This window comes from Elgaria multicarinata, chromosome 22, assembly GCF_023053635.1.
Source record: "Elgaria multicarinata webbii isolate HBS135686 ecotype San Diego chromosome 22, rElgMul1.1.pri, whole genome shotgun sequence".
Classification (NCBI taxonomy): Eukaryota; Metazoa; Chordata; class Lepidosauria; order Squamata; family Anguidae; genus Elgaria; species Elgaria multicarinata.
Window position 1 is genome coordinate 10,612,687 of NC_086192.1, and position 16,771 is coordinate 10,629,457.

Sequence of the window (16,771 nt, forward strand, 5' to 3'; positions counted from 1 at the left end):
TGCCGACGTAAATACCCGGTCACTACGTTCAACATCTAAGGTCCTCCTCCGGGTGCCTACTCCGAGAGAGGCTCGGAGTGTGGCAACGAGGGACAGGGCCTTTTGGGTGGTGGCCCCCAGACTATGGGACTATCTTCTTGACAAGGCTCGCCTGGCACCAGCGCTGCTATCTTTCCGGCGCCAGGTTAAGACTTTCCTATTTGCCCAGGCATATGGCAGCACATCTTAATCACCCACATTTTTAGTTTTTTTAACAGTTTTTAATGCTTTATGCGTATATGTTCTGTGTTTTAGAATTTTAAATTTTGTATACTCGTTTTTATCTTAATTTTAGAATTTCTGTAAACTGCCCAGAGGGCCTTGGCTATGGGGGCGGTATATAAGTGTAATAAATAAATAAATAATAATAAAATACAAAAGGAAATGGTTGCTGGTGGTTATAGTGACAGGCATGTTTTTAAAAAGTCAAATATATGCACTAGATTTAATAGATACAGAACACAATTTACTTTATAAATAAGGATGCCATGCTATCCATGTTTAGACAGAAAAATGTCCTACATCTCTGAGTTGTAGGATTTTTTTCCTGTCTAAACATGCATAGGATTGCACTCTAAATATATTTTGTAGCTTCTTCTAAAGACTCTGCCCTCCCAAGATGCTCTACAATATAAAGCAGTAAAATTTAGTCTCCAATGATAAATGCACAACTTTAAAATAAGCCAGTTAAAGTAAAAAGCAGTTTCAAATACCGAACAGCAGAAAATTCCATAAAACATCTTTAATTAAAAGCCAGAGAGAGCAAGTGTGTGTTTTAAAGCCCTTTTATAAGCAGCCATAGATGGAGACAGTCAATTTGGGATAAGACAGTCATGACCTGATGTTTATTATTGGAATATCAGCTGTTGTTCTGCCGTAGAGCACTTCAACTTTGTGTGCTGAAGATTCTATGTTCGATCCCCAGTAAAGCAGCTTTCCCCAGCCTAGCGCCCTCCAGATATGTTGAAACCACAACTCCTATCATCCCCAGCCAGCGTGGCCCATCCATGCTGGGTGGGATTGTAGTTTTGACATTTGGAGGGCACCAGACTGGGAAAAGTGAGTTAAAGGGACCTCAGATAGTAGGTGGATGGCAACGACCCTTCTCTGGCTGTGACCCACGGCTCTAGCTACACAAATAGTTTGACCAGATTTTTTAAAAAACCACATCATTATTTTAATTTATTTACTTGTATTCATTTACTTACTTTGTTTTTATTTATTATATGTTATATTTTTAATCCGCCCAATAACCAGTGTTCCCTGGGCGGATGGTACGGGGCGGGTTCTCACGTTCCCTACGCACGACACGTGTGCCCGTCTCCGAACGCAGCGACTTGCAGAGCCGAAGCGCATGCGCGTGGCGGATTCTCTTTCCACCCCTTTCTCTCGCGGCAAAAGGACCCAAGCGGATTTCCTCGGGAGCGGGGAGAGCAAGGCGCATGCGCACCGCGGCGGCCTGTTGCCGGCGAATGCGGCATCTTTCTAAGGCGAGCATGGCGGCGCATGCGCAGTGAGGTAGAAGGGGCCCTCCGGCTCCCCCCTCCCCGCTCAGCCGCAGGGCGGGAGGAGGAGACGCCGTTAATTACTCCCCCCACATCCCCCCCCCTTAAACCGGCTTCGCCCCTCATATTTTACCTCAGAGAAAAATGGCTGGTACCCGGTTGGGGGCGGCGGTAGTCTTTGGAAGCGGGTGAGGAGGAGGGTAATAAAGAACCGATTCCCCTCACGCTTTCCCAGCTCCTTTTGCCACTCTATATATTTTAAAAATATAAATTATTTTTCCTCAGAAACCGTAGCTGAGGCGACCTCTCTCTCTCTCTCTCTCTTTTTTTTCCTCACCCCTCCGCCACGGTTTCGCCTACGGGAGTCGTTTTTGAGCCATGGACGAACAAAGTGTTGAGGTAAATAACAATGATAAGAAGTAATGAATGGGAGGGGGAGGGGAGAGGGAGGGGAGGGGGAGGGGAGGCACCTGCTGAGGTGGGGGGAGGGGCTGCCCTTCTCTCCTTTGGAACCCCCTCCCCCTCCTCTGGAGATGGGATAAGAGTGCCTGTGTGGTGGGGGTCGTGGGAGGGAGGGAGGGGGCTGTTTGGGAATCAGGACTCCTGGGTCCCCCTCTCCCACGCGCGGGTGGGGGTAGGAAGACGGCTTGGAGGTTGCTATGGGGGTCGGGGAAACTTGAGACCCCCTTCCACCGTCCTCGGGAGGGTGGGGGCTGCTCTGGAGTCAGGACTCCTGGGTCTAGGGTGACCCTATGAAAAGGAGGACGGGGCTCCTGTATCTTTAACAGTTGTATTGAAAAGAGAATTTCAGCAGGTGTCATTTGTGTATATGGAGAACCTGGGGGAAATTCCCTCTTCATCACAACAGTTAAAGCTGCAGGAGCCCTGCCCTCTTTTAAATCTGGTCACTCTAGTATAGCTCCTGCAGCTTTAACTGTTGTGATGAAGACAGAATTTCATCAGGATCCCCATATATACAAATGATACCTGCTGAAATTCCCTTTTCTATGCAACTGTTAAAGATACAGGAGCCCTGTCCTCCTTTTCATATGGTCACCCTACCTGGGTCCCTTCCATGGACTCTTTTTTTTTCTTTGCACCATCCTCTATGGGCAACTGGGGGGCTGCTTTGAAGTCAGGACTCCTGGGTCCCTTCCGTGGACTCTTTTTTTTCTTTGCACCGTCCTCTATGGGCAACTGGGGGGCTGCTCTGGAGTCAGGACTCCTGGGTCCCTTCCGTGGACTCTTTTTTTTCTTTGCACCGTCCTCTATGGGCAACTGGGGGGCTGCTCTGGAGTCAGGACTCCTGGGTCCCTTCCGTGGACTCTTTTTTTTCTTTGCACCGTCCTCTATGGGCAACTGGGGGGCTGCTTTGAAGTCAGGACTCCTGGGTCCCTTCCGTGGACTCTTTTTTCTTTGCACCGTCCTCTATGGGCAACTGGGGGGCTGCTTTGAAGTCAGGACTCCTGGGTCCCTTCCGTGGACTCTTTTTTCTTTGCACCGTCCTCTATGGGCAACTGGGGGGCTGCTTTGAAGTCAGGACTCCTGGGTCCCTTCCGTGGACTCTTTTTTTCTTTGCACCGTCCTCTATGGGCAACTGGGGGGCTGCTTTGAAGTCAGGACTCCTGGGTCCCTTCCGTGGACTCTTTTTTTTCTTTGCACCGTCCTCTATGGGCGACTGGGGGGCTGCTTTGAAGTCAGGACTCCTGGGTCCCTTCCGTGGACTCTTCTTTTCTTTGCACCGCCCTCTATGGGCGACTGGGGGGCTGCTCTGGAGTCAGGACTCCTGGGTCCCTTCCGTGGACTCTTTTTTTCTTTGCACCGTCCTCTATGGGCGACTGGGGGGCTGCTTTGAAGTCAGGACTCCTGGGTCCCTTCCGTGGACTCTTTTTTTTCTTTGCACCGTCCTCTATGGGCAACTGGGGGGCTGCTCTGGAGTCAGGACTCCTGGGTCCCTTCCGTGGACTCTTTTTTTTCTTTGCACCGTCCTCTATGGGCAACTGGGGGGCTGCTTTGAAGTCAGGACTCCTGGGTCCCTTCCGTGGACTCTTTTTTCTTTGCACCGTCCTCTATGGGCAACTGGGGGGCTGCTTTGAAGTCAGGACTCCTGGGTCCCTTCCGTGGACTCTTTTTTCTTTGCACCGTCCTCTATGGGCAACTGGGGGGCTGCTTTGAAGTCAGGACTCCTGGGTCCCTTCCGTGGACTCTTTTTTTCTTTGCACCGTCCTCTATGGGCAACTGGGGGGCTGCTTTGAAGTCAGGACTCCTGGGTCCCTTCCGTGGACTCTTTTTTTTCTTTGCACCGTCCTCTATGGGCGACTGGGGGGCTGCTTTGAAGTCAGGACTCCTGGGTCCCTTCCGTGGACTCTTCTTTTCTTTGCACCGTCCTCTATGGGCGACTGGGGGGCTGCTGTGGAGTCGGGACTCCTGGGTCCCTTCCGTGGACTCTTTTTTTCTTTGCACCGTCCTCTATGGGCGACTGGGGGGCTGCTTTGAAGTCAGGACTCCTGGGTCCCTTCCGTGGACTCTTTTTTTTCTTTGCACCGTCCTCTATGGGCAACTGGGGGGCTGCTCTGGAGTCAGGACTCCTGGGTCCCTTCCGTGGACTCTTTTTTTCTTTGCACCGTCCTCTATGGGCAACTGGGGGGCTGCTTTGAAGTCAGGACTCCTGGGTCCCTTCCAGGGGTTTCCTGGGTTTCCCCTGTCCCATGGGTTAGTGGAGAGGGTGGTAGTGCTGGATTGATGGTTGTTATAAGCTTGGAGGTGCTACAATATTAGTTTGGACTCTGACCTTTTCTCTTCTTGGACCCCCATCACCTGTGAAGTGTGTGTGTGTGTAGATACACCTCTGCTCAAAATGGGTAATGATGAGTTTACAGTAAGGATTCCTCGTTTACCTTTTTGATTGGACCCTACAACAGCTTCTCAACCTGGCGCTACTGTCCTTCCCTAACTTCATCCTGTTGCTCATCCTCAGGGTGGTGGTATCCTAGGAGTCCTGATTCCAAAGTAGCACCTACCCCATCCACACTTATTTATTCTATTATATTAGTTACATTTTTATCCTGCCTTTTTCCTCCAAGGAGCCCAAGGCAGCACACATGATCCTCCTCTTCCTCTCTATTTCATCCTCACGACAACCCTGTGAGGTAGGTTAGGCTGAGAGATAGGGACTGGCCCAAAGTCACCCAGTGGGGAACTAGAACCCAGATCTCCCAAGCCCCAGTCCTACTCTCTAACCACCACACCGGCTCTGCATACTTCGCAATTTCTGGGATATGCTGATGTTTGTTTATTTATTTAGAGTGTTTTATCCTATTCTTGGGCCAAAAAGGAGCAGTTTACAAACAATCAATAAAAGAAGAGAGTTCCTGTTTACAATCTTAAAAGACACAACATATAAAGAAAAAGGAACAGGGAGGGATCATTGTTACATTGTTGTTTTGAGGTTGTACTTTTGGAGGGTTTCTTTTTTAAGTACACCATTTTGTTGTTATATTGCTGTGTTGTTGTTTTCTAATGTATTCCTCTAGTATAAACTGCTTTGAACTTCCTGGAAAAAGCAGCATGCAAATACTTAAAAGAAACAAAGTAATAAATACTCCTCTCTGATGCCATGTTTCTCGCCTGCCCAAGGGCCTCTACTTCGCTTGTTCGGCTTCATCCATTTTCTTCTGTTGCCCCTTACGCCTGGAACGCTCTTCCAGAACATTTGAGAACTACAAGTTCAATCGCAGCTTTTAAAGCTCAGCTAAAAACCTTTCTCTTTCCTAAAGCTTTTAAAACTTGATGTTGTTTGGACTTTATACTGTTAGTTTTACCCTACCCTGTGCCTGTTTACCCTACCCTGTGCCTGTTTGCATTCTCTTCCCCTCATTGTTTTACCATGATTTAATTAGAATGTAAGCCTAAGCGGCAGGGTCTTGCTATTTACTGTTTTACTCTGTACAGCACCATGTACATTGATGGTGCTATATAAATAAATAAATAATAATAATAAATCTACTTTGGTTGCCTTCACAGAAAAGTGGATGATGATAATGATAATACCAAAAACCTCACTTGCAAGATGAGTAGAGTGGATGGTAGTGCTAGATTTTTAGACTGCTATGGGGTCAGGAGTCCTGCAACCCCTCCCTCTGCAAGTGTGAGGTGCTGCTGTGAGGTCAGCTATCCTGGGTCCTATTCTTGGCTTGCCCTCTCCTTGCTGTACCCACCACCCCATAAAGTGGTTGAGGGGGCTACTTTGAAGTCAAGAACTTCTGCATCCCACCTTGTGTGAGAGAGGAATGGGTGAAAGTCCTGGGCTCCTAAATTCCTACAGTGTCAGGATTTGTGGGTCTGGATGCTGGCTGTGGTGTTTGCCTCTGGGTTCCCATTCTTGGTCTTTTTTGTTCACTTTTGTGCCTGCAAGGGGAACATACCTTTCCCAGTACGTATATGTGTGTGTGGGTGGGGTGGTGGTACTTTGTCATTAAAACCCCTGAGTCCCTTCCTGGTATGAGAGATGTTGTTGTGGTCTCAGGACTCCCAGGTCCCAGCCTCAAAAGCCGCACAGGCTCCATTGTCATCTGTGTGATGAGAGAGGGCTGGTACTGTATTTGCCTTTGAAGTAGCTGCAGGCTGCTTTGGGATCAGGTTTTCCAAGTCCCTCAGCTGAATGCAGACAGAGACAACTGCTTGAAATGTATGTGGCAGGAGGACTGTCATGTTGCTTCTTCCCCAGTTAGAAGGTGGCTGTCAAGAGGCTTGAATTCCTGCCTCCCTGATTGTGAAGCATGGTGTGGGATGTAGTTGCTTGGGTGACATGACACATGTTTAGCTTTACGTACGACTAATTAATTATGTGGAAGGACCAGTCTGTGGTTTGTTTTCTTTTAAATCTGGGAAGGTTGATATTAAAACACTGCTTTGAAAGGCTCAACAGGCAATTTATATGGCTAGATCAGGACGAAACTTAAAAGTTAATCTGTACATTTCTGCTTGGAAGTGCTTTGTACTTCTCATAAAGGACTTACTGCATGGAGAATATATTGGGCTCAATATCATTGTTCTGATCTAGTCTTCTGATACCTGCTATTCATACAATTGTGGATTTCCTGGATGAAAGGTGTGGGTGGGTGGTGGGGAAACAGTATCAATGTTAATTTGACACTTCCAGCTTTTGGAGCATTTTCTCTTGCGACCTTTTATTTTTCTGTTTTGAAAAACTGAAGGAATAAGGAGTGCAGCCCATTAAAGGAACAAACATCAAGTTGCATTGAGTGTTCCACAGAACTGGTGAAAAAGGAAACATGTATGAGACACTGTGATTCCTTTCCCCAGGCTTCAGGGTCTTAGCTGAAGTGAGGAGAGGTGCATTCTCCCAGTGTGGGAATATGCGTATTCTGATTGCCCGCTAGGAGGACATGCATCTCGCCTTTATGGACAAGTCTTAGAAGCATGACAGGAAGTACAATCTCTTCTGCTTCCTGTCTTGCGGCTTCTACGGAAGGTCCATCGTGGTTTATCTTGATGCAGCGATATGTGCTTTGTGAAACTAGGATCTATTCCATAGCTTTGTGCAGGATTCTAGAACTTCTTCCTTCTAGAGTTAAATAGTCACAAACACAGCTTGGGTTTGGTGAATTGTTTCTTCTGGAACTCTTGGCTAGGTGCTGTATTTCATGTGCAGGTGTAGCAGGCCACTCTTTCCTTCATCTTTGATTTTAGTGAGAGATCAGCTAGCTGTTTGTCTTTTGCACTCTAATTATTGTGTAGTAGCACAAGGCTACAAAACTGGAATGGTCTAAATCAGGGGGAAGGAGTCTGCAGGCCACATAGGATCCTTGTTTGCCTCCTTGATGGTCCCAAGGTGCCCCCCCATTTCCCCTCCCACACCAAGGTAGCACAATGGTTTTGGGCAAGAGGGTGTACAGGGAAGACTCCATGCCCTTTTCTCCAGCTTAATTATGCTTCCAACAGTCCGCCAAGCAACTGCTCAGCATGTTGTCTGAAGCCCAATTGAGCTGTGGAAGGGGCTGCTCAGGGACAGTAACTGTGCACATTCTCCCCCAGTGCAGTCAGCATCACTGTCTCTCCGCTGCTAATAGCAGCAGGGAAACCGCAATCCTAATTAGGGTCGCTGTGGAATGCAGAAAGGCTTCAGTCTCCCCACCCCTTTCCCCCAGTGGCCCCATCCTGCGTGCAGGCCCCTGACCTGGCACTACATTTAGCCCTCGGGGAGAAAAGTTTCGTATTCCTGCCTAAATGCTTTAGAAGTGCGATACATTTGTTTTTAAAAAACGAAACTGTTCCAGCTTAGGGTTCATTTAAGAATTGTGGGGTTCTCCAAAATCCAAATTTTAGATGATGATGTTTACCCTAATTGTATGCAACAAGAGCCACCATCTGAATAGGTAGGAACAGAATGGGGGATGTGTGGTTAATAAATAGAACTGATACATAGTCAGCTGTCATGTCTGTAACTAGAATACCCCTTTTTTTTTCCCTTGCAGAGTATTGCTGAAGTGTTCCGATGTTTCATCTGTATGGAGAAGTTGCGTGATGCGCGCCTGTGTCCACACTGCTCCAAGCTGTGTTGTTTCAGTTGCATTCGGGTAAGTGGGATTCACTGTGTGAAACTGACTAATAACTGGCATGTGAGGAATATGTCCAGACATGGATGACTCCTGCATTTTCTAATATTTCTGAGATTCTCTTTGTCTTTTACAATATGCCACTTTTTGTTTGACAGCGTTGGTTGACAGAACAGAGAGCTCAGTGCCCCCATTGTCGGTAAGCTATCTCTAAAGCTCTGTGGCTGTTTTATTTATGTTAAATGTTGTTGTTGTTGTTATTATGTTTCACAGTTTGTTTAATAATAATATATTTATTTCTTACCCGCCTCTCCCTCTGGATCAAGGCAGGGAACAACACCAAATACAAAACACTATAAAATACATAAAACTGATTAAAAACGTATAAAACTAATGGATTATTAAAAACATGTAAAACTAATACATCTTAAAATTCAACTGGGTAGGCCTGCCAGAAGAGTTCAGTCTTTATGGCTTTCTTAAATTTGGGAAGACTGTTAAGTTGACGAATCTCTCCTGGCAGGCCATTCCACAGTCTGGGAGCGGCAGAGGAGAAGGTCCTCTGGGTAACGGTTGTCAGCCTAGTTTAAGGCAGGAATGGACAGCTGGTGACTTGTAGGCCAGGGCCTATGAAACAAGGTTACTTGGCCCCCAGCGGCTGTACCAAATGCTTGACCCAAAAATGATTTTAAAAGCGGCCCACAGTTGCACTCATTGAAGAAACAGTTTTCAGATGTTGTGGGGGAAGATTCTATTACCTTAATATTGCATCTTGAAACATAGGAAGCTGCCTTATACTGGGTCATACAATTGGTCCATTTAGCCCAACATTGTCGACAGTGATTGGCAGAATTGATTTCTAGCCTTACCTGGAGACACCGGGAATTGAACCTGAGACTTTCTGCATGCAAAGCATGCGTTCTGACGTCGAGTTTTGGCCCGTCCCATCCGTCTTTGGTTTTAATATACTGGCCATGTCTCAAGCACCTGTGCTCCATGCCTTTTTAGCTTGACTATGTAGCGCCTACAAAGGAATTTGTCATTTCTAAATTCCAGAATTGTCAAAGGACAAGTCGAGCCTCCCTAAATGAGCATGGAATTAATTGCAACTCCCCGTAAACCAATTTCCTCTGGATTTGTGTGTGAAGTCAGGAGGAAAATTGCAATTTCAACCCCCTGATAATTCACAACCTCACTAATCAATTCTCCTCTCCAACCTCTAGATGTGTTTAGTTGATCCATGAAATGCCCCAAAGGCTGGGATAGGTAACCAAGTTTGTACACATCTGTTTAAATGAGTTATATTCAGCTGCATTAACTCCAACCTCCCATTGGCCAGAAAGAGCCTATATATGTGCATGACATCGGCAGACAGCCATTCCGTATTTTTAAACTGAATTCCTTGGATTCCTAACTTGGAAAACTTATTACTTGCAGAGCTCCACTCCAGCTTCGAGAACTCGTCAACTGTCGTTGGGCTGAGGAGGTGACCCAGCAGCTTGACACGCTTCAGCTGTGCAACCTGAACAAGCATGAAGAAAGTGAAAAGGACAAGTATGTCAGGTTACATTGGGTTTTTTTTCCCTTCTGGGTTTTAAAGTGCCCTGCCTAAAGGCCTGTTTTAATTCTGCCCAAATCAGGAAACAAAATCTTCTTGAAGTGTTCTGTGTATGTAACAGCAGCCATGGTGACAAGAGCTGGATTAACAATTATGTTTAGTAAGATGCCAGAGAGTTTAGGCCCTTTCTGTTAATTGACTCTCTTTGAACAGATAGTGTAGAAGTGATGAGAGATTTCCAGCATTTCCTGTGAACATGGCCCAAATTTGACTGTGAGTTCATCACACAAAACTAAAATAGTAATGTTTCTAATTTAGCAAATCAGAAATGTGGCTAAACTAGTTTCTAGAACCTGGGAATGGTTACGTTTGGCCATAATGATAAGCCAGAATTGCTTATAATGCTGGCTTATTCATGAGCAATATGCTGGTGCAGGCTACTTGATTACCTCTGCTTGGTTCCTCCTGCCAACAAGAGTGGCTGAACTGATCAAGAAGTAAGTTTCCCAGTATGTCTGAACCTGGACTCCTGGTTTGTTGCTTCCCTGACAAGCCAGAGTTTGAAGTTGGTCTCCCATTCATGGTTTGTTAGGTGAGTGACAATCGGAAGCTTTTACTTCCTCATTAATTTAGCAGTTAAACTGGTAGGAGGAGCCAAGCTGATTGGACAGTGCACTGCCAAGCCAAGCTGATTGTTACATCTGAATGTGGCCAATGTTAAATGAAAATGAGCTTCTCAGTAGCATCTGTCACTTACCTGGGGGACATAGAGAGGCTGGGAGTGACAGTGCAGTGGTGGATGTAGCTAGGATAGGCTGCCGACGGAGCCCAGTAGTGATAAAAGAACCAGACACTGTGTGCCAGGAGCAAATTGCTCAACCCAGAAAGTGAGAGAAATGCTGCAATGTGGCAGGGAAAGGGCATGGTTAAAGGGAACCTGGAAACTTCCAGGCAGACTCAGAGATGAGGAGGCCGGGGGGAAGTCAAGGCTGGAGACACAGGTGAAAGGCTGGAGACAGAAAAGTGAAGGGGAACTGAGGAAAGGACATGCTCTGAGGACAAGCCGGGCAGTTCTTGGGAAGAATCGTTGGTGGGAGAAGGATAGAGCTATGTCACAGGACCTGCCAAGCACTTCTAGTAAGCCATGTTTAAAGCTTGGGATGGGTCAGGATGGCATACTGATAAACATACCAGGTGAGAGGCTTGATAGCAGTGAGGGGAAAGAGCTTGGAATGGAAAGAATCAGGAGTTGGGAAACAAAGAAATCTAATTGAAGGTGGGGAAGCTAAGATTGAGAGGAGGCTACATGCTGGGTTCCTATGGGAGTCCAGCACCTCAGTAGGGACAGAGCCTGAGGGTCAATTTCCTAGTGAGACGTAAGCCTTGATAATGTACCTCATTACCATAACCAATCATCTGAATGCATGATGAATACTAGAAGTAATGCTTAACTGCCTATGTATAACAGTAAATTGGGTATAAACACCCATGTGGCTGTTGAAGACGTATGTAGTCGGAGTCTTGTTTGCAATGGACCTAATGGCTCATGGGGCCTTTGATGTATGCATCCTCCTGGGACTTTAAACAGGCCTGCAAAGGCTGCATACTGGTTTGTGCATTTATGTTTTGCAAACCTTTTCTTTATTTTTTTTAAAGGTGTGAAAATCATCATGAAAAGCTCAGTGTATTTTGTTGGACGTGTAAGAAATGTATCTGCCACCAGTGTGCTCTGTGGGGTGGAATGGTGAGTAGCCGCGTTCTGTATAGACAGAAAGCAAAGGTGCTACTTGCTCAATGCTTTTTTTTTAATACAGAAGTATTAGTAATGGCACTGTAGCAATTCTGTAACTTTGCTTTATTTAAAGGTTGTAGACAGAGGTATGGTTCTGGGATGGTTGTGGGTTTTTTTGTTTTTGTTTTGCATTTTCATAGCTTGATTACCAAAACAGCCCTTGCTAGTAACCATGTGCTGCACCTCATTTGGCAGTGGCTCCCAGGGAGCTCTGTTTTAATCTGCTTTATCAAAACTGTTTGACAAAAACATTTATCCTTAATGGAGGAAGCTCAGTTTTGACAAACGCAGTCCTTTAAGGCAGCTAAATCTTCAATTAAGCTTTCCATAGAACGTATGTTTGGTGTTGCTAATTTAATCACCTGAAATGGTAACTCCAAACATCTACAATTGCTTTTTAATTAGATGAATAACTGCACAGGGAACACAGAAATTCACTGTAGGGGGTTATGTTGAACTTATGAAGGAATTGTGACTGGAATGGAAGCTAGACTCAAGGTTTGCTAATAAATGAAAAGACTAGTGCTTTGTTCAGGTAATGTTATTTGGACTCTATCGAGTAAGAGGAAGGAAAGTAATCGGTTCTGACCTGATACAATGAGGCTAAAACATATATGTTTCTGTTTGCATCCGTCTGTCTTTCTAATAGCACGGAGGGCATACGTTTAAGCCATTGGCTGAAATTTATGAACAGCACGTCACAAAAGTGAACGAAGAGGTGGCAAAACTTCGCCGCAGACTCATGGAATTGATCAGTTTGGTGCAAGAAGTGGTAAGAGCAACCCTCTTCTATCTGTTTCAGACTTATAACACTGATGTTCTCATGTTGTATTGATATTGGAACGATCATATTGGTTGAAGTACATAAGAACAACCTCAGAACCTCAGAAGAGCCCTGCTGGATCAGACCAAGGGTCCAACTAGTCCATCATCTGTTCACACAGCGGCCAACCAGTTGCCCATGGGAAACCTGCAATTGGGACATGAGTGCCACAGTTAATGATGCTTCTAGTGGGCCATTTTGCTTCATAGGCTCTTCTGGCTTGAGTTGTAATGTGTAGCTTTAGAAATAGACATGTTCGGAAATGTATTCTGTTTGATCATCTAATTTTTAAACCACTAGAGGGCACTCTTTAAAATACAGACACAGCTAGATGCACTTGCATTATATATTAAAAAAACCTAACCTGCATGCTATGTACTACGGGGGGATTGTTATGACGGATGTGTCTAGACAGTAGCCGGTCGTGTTTTCATGATCGCTTGCCTGTGCTGTGTTCAAGTGTTTGTGATCCTGCTGATCGACAGATCATAAGAATAAATTCATCCAAAAAAATCGACAGCTGTAGAGTGCCTTTTACCTTTGTAGGACTTTTGCAGCATAAGTGGTCTGTGAATTTCTCCTTAAAGGTGCTTTGATCTGTGTCTAAATGAATAGAGGAATTGCCAGGCAGTACTAAACTAACGCCATCTGTTTCTTTCAGGAAAGGAATGTTGAAGCAGTACGCAGCGCAAAAGATGAGCGTGTTCGGGAAATTAGGAATGCGGTAGAGATGATGATTGCTAGGTTAGACACTCAGCTGAAGAACAAACTTATAACACTAATGGGTAAGCTTGCTTTTTCTTTTCTTAGATTTTGGAGAAGAAATCTTAATCTTGGCAAAATTGTAGCCATCTTGTCGTAAGCGTGAGCTATAGTCTGCTCTATCCCAAATGCTTGGTTAAAAAAAAAATACACATAAAAAAGCAAAATGTATCAAGGCCTAAACTAAACAGTACAGTTGTATTACATAGCTCTGTACCTCAGAGCTCTTCGCATACATTATCTCAGAAATCCTTCGTAGTAATTGTGTAAGATGTATTTATTTATATAATAGATTTACATGCTGCTGAACATATTTAGAAAATCTCTAAGCGCTTCACAGAATACATGATCATATACATTAAAATACAATTAAATTACATAAAAACTACTAAAACGTTTATATAAACATTAAAATCAATTAAACAACACCATAATTATGAACGAATAGCCTGGGCAGCATATTCACTCAGGAAGGCCTAGGTAAAGAAATAGGTCTTAATTGGCGCCTAAAGCATAATAAGGTGGGGAGATCATTCCATAAACTGCAAATGACAATTTGCAGGTCAGCAATACTTCCTCTGATGGTCTTAATGCTTGCACAGGCTCTGTCTTGTCTCCATAACAGCTGAGAACTCGTGCTTTTAACTACCATGCTAAACCAGCTTTCTAATACTGCATTATAAAACGTAAGAAGCATTTTTTTAAAAATAAAAAAACCCAAGATCCAATGTACTGAAATCCTATATATGTGCTTTACCCTGAATGAAGCCACGCCATCATCTTGATGGTGTTCTTTGGTCTGCTCAAGAACGCTTATTTATTGGATGAATTGCTTTCTTGCTTTTCTGTTCAGTCATGCAGCCTTCTGAATTCTGTATTATCCCTAAATATTGTTTGGCTTGGCAGCAAAGCCCCAGGACTGTTTTGCTTTAAAGGCCACAGTGACTGGATTTTGGTTCTTTATCTTCCTAAATAGGTCAGAAGACGTCACTCACCCAAGAAACAGAACTTCTGGAGTCTCTACTGCAAGAAGTAGAACATCAGGTGATGGAAACAGATGGCTTGAAGCCCATTGAGAATGTTTGATCTACTTTAATCTCACTAGAAAATTACATGGATTGTTGGTTTGAAATTGGATTTAAATGGGTCACATGTAAATTTTGAGAAGAATCTTCTATTCTTGGATTACTAAATGCCCCATATTCTTAGTATTTGAATAACTAACGTGACAAACAACTACTGTGTCAGGGTGTTTGGAATAAGAGACTATTAATATATCCTTCTCTCTTAAGGATGAGGTGCAGTAAATGTATTCATGTCTCTTACCTGGCAATCTTGAATCCTATTATCTGCACTGGTTCTCTTTCCTAGGGGGTCGAAGTTTTGTTAACATCACTATACTAGGCATCCTCAGACCTCTGTCCCCTCTATTGTAGCTGCTACAACTTCAGTCTAGCATAGTCAATGTTAATATGACAGTGCTGCCAACTGTCTCTGGAGAGGCCACCAGTGAGGGAGGAAGCAGCAGCCAGGCACCTCTCCACCGTGCCTGGGTCCAGCTCCAGCTGAGAGGCCCCTCCCTCCTGCTGCCAACTGTCTCTGCAGAGGCCACCAGTGAGGGAGGAAGCAGCAGCCAGGCCCCTCTCCACCGTGCCTGGGTCCAGCTTCAGCTGAGAGGCCCCTTCCTCCTGCTGCCAACTGTCTCTGCAGAGGCCACCAGTGAGGGAGGAAGCAGCAGCCAGGCACCTCTCCATCGTGCCTGGGTCCAGCTCCAGCTGAGAGGCCCCTCCCTCCTGCTACCAACTGTCTCTGGAGAGGCCACCAGTGAGGGAGGAAGCAGCAGCCAGGCACCTCTCCACTGTGCCTGGGTCCAGCTCCAGCTGAGAGGCCCCTCCCTCCTGCTGTCAACTGTAACTGCTGAACTTTGCAACTAAGATTGTATTGCCTGAATTTGCTTTCCTTTTCCCCCCTCCTCCCCCTCCTCCCTCCCAATCCCCTTTCCTTTTGTGTCATGTCTTTTAGATTGTAAGCCTGTTGGCAAGGACTGTCAAGAAATACTTTTGTAAGCCGCCGTGAGAGCCTTTTTTGGCTGAATGGCGGCATAAAAATCCTTAAATAAATAATAATAAATAAATAAATATATTAAACTGCTTAAAGATGTAGTCGAACTTTGTGAATGTATTGACCTAGGCATGCATTTTGTCTTCTGTTTCCTTCTTTACAGCTGCGATCCTGCAGTAAAAGTGAACTGATATCAAAAAGCTCCGAGATCTTGATGATGTTCCAGCAGGTCCACCGGAAGCCCATGGCTTCCTTTGTCACTACTCCTGTCCCTCCAGACTTCACCAGGTACAGCCTCAACTACTTTTTAATTGCTGGATATGTTGTTTGGTTTAGAATGGGCATGTTCAGAAGACACCTTAAACCATGTTGGTTAAGGCTTTTGGTTAAGCCGCAGGGTTTAAGGTGTTGTCTACAATGCGTTTTGCTAAACCCTGGCCACTTTCTAACCCCAGTCGGACCGTCTGCAGCAGGGTTAGCAGCTCTAACCATGGCTTAAAGTGCTGTGTGCGACAGCACGGCTTTTGGTTATCGCTAACCCCAGAGAGCCGCAGTAGTGCTAACCACAGACCCTGAAGTGCCGTCTGAACAGGCCCACGGTGTTGCAAAAGGCACTTGAGCCCTAAAGTTTGCACAGCAGCCTGCATCTGCACATAAGATGTGATGTTTATAATTAGTGCCAAATACAGTTTTTTCGGGACACCTTCACCCTCAGTGAGTCTGCCTTCTCACTGCCATTGTCACTAGCTGCTCCTCCTCCTCCTCCTGCTCCTCCTCCTCCTGCTCCTTGCTCCTTGCTTGTTTCAGAGGCAGAGAGCCAGGGAGCAAGGAGGCCGTGGCATCTCCTGCTCTTCCTTCTCACCACCTCCGTTGTCTGGGCCAGAGGGAGGGGTAGGGGAGCAAGCAGATTGAAATGGCGAAGAGGAGGAGCAAGCCCAGAGAGCTCTTGTCGGTGGGCCCCTGCTGGGGCGTGGGGTCCTCATCACGTGCCCAACCATGCCTACCCTTGACGCCGGCCCTGTTGACAGTCAGATGTGCATATCCCTATGACAGCCACTCATTGCCATTGCGGGCAGGGTGATACGGGCATTGGACTTACATGCAGATGTCACTTCCTATGTGAGCTTTGCCCAGTGGGCAAGAGGGACCTCTTTCCCACAACGCACACGGGAGACCTGTGTGAAGAAGGCTTTTATTTTGGCCCAGTGGCACGCTTATGTGAGTGCGATGGTCCCAAACGCTACGTTCTGTGTGAAGTGACAACAACACGACGATAATTGTCAGTAATAGATAAAACCGGAGTGCTGGATATGCATGCCAGACCTAGATTCAGTTCAGGTGGCTTTTCCTCTCTGGTATTGAACCCCTTGATTGATCAGGAGTGGGCTACAGGCTCTGTCTCCCTCAGCATGGGTGGAACAGAACTGGGACAAACTCTCTGATTAATGTTGATGTCTCTGATGATGCCAGATAGCATATAGCCCAGGTTAGTTCTGCTTGACAGCATGAAAAGCATTAGGGCCGTGCCACTTTTTGTTGCAAGACTGATGGCCTAACGAGGTGTTCTCATCCCTTTTTAAAATGCCGTGAGTGAAGTTTGAAAGCTGCTTGTTGTTCATGAGGGGCATCTGTAAAGTGCTGCTTGTATACTAG

At 45.7% G+C, this 16,771-nt stretch overlaps 1 protein-coding gene across 1 annotated transcript in view; it reads left to right on the forward strand.

Annotated features, from left to right (window-relative positions):
• Nucleotides 1–1,870: 1,870 nt before the first annotated feature.
• Nucleotides 1,871–16,771, forward strand: part of TRIM37 (tripartite motif containing 37) — a 38,179-nt gene continuing 23,278 nt past the window's right edge. Inside the window, exons 1-9 of the mRNA XM_063146495.1 lie at nucleotides 1,871–1,943; nucleotides 8,042–8,143; nucleotides 8,281–8,321; nucleotides 9,560–9,676; nucleotides 11,337–11,424; nucleotides 12,122–12,244; nucleotides 12,957–13,080; nucleotides 14,034–14,101; nucleotides 15,282–15,406. Of these exons, the coding sequence (XP_063002565.1) occupies nucleotides 1,923–1,943; nucleotides 8,042–8,143; nucleotides 8,281–8,321; nucleotides 9,560–9,676; nucleotides 11,337–11,424; nucleotides 12,122–12,244; nucleotides 12,957–13,080; nucleotides 14,034–14,101; nucleotides 15,282–15,406 (809 nt within the window). The 5' untranslated portion in view covers nucleotides 1,871–1,922. The remainder of the gene's footprint in view (nucleotides 1,944–8,041; nucleotides 8,144–8,280; nucleotides 8,322–9,559; nucleotides 9,677–11,336; nucleotides 11,425–12,121; nucleotides 12,245–12,956; nucleotides 13,081–14,033; nucleotides 14,102–15,281; nucleotides 15,407–16,771) is intronic.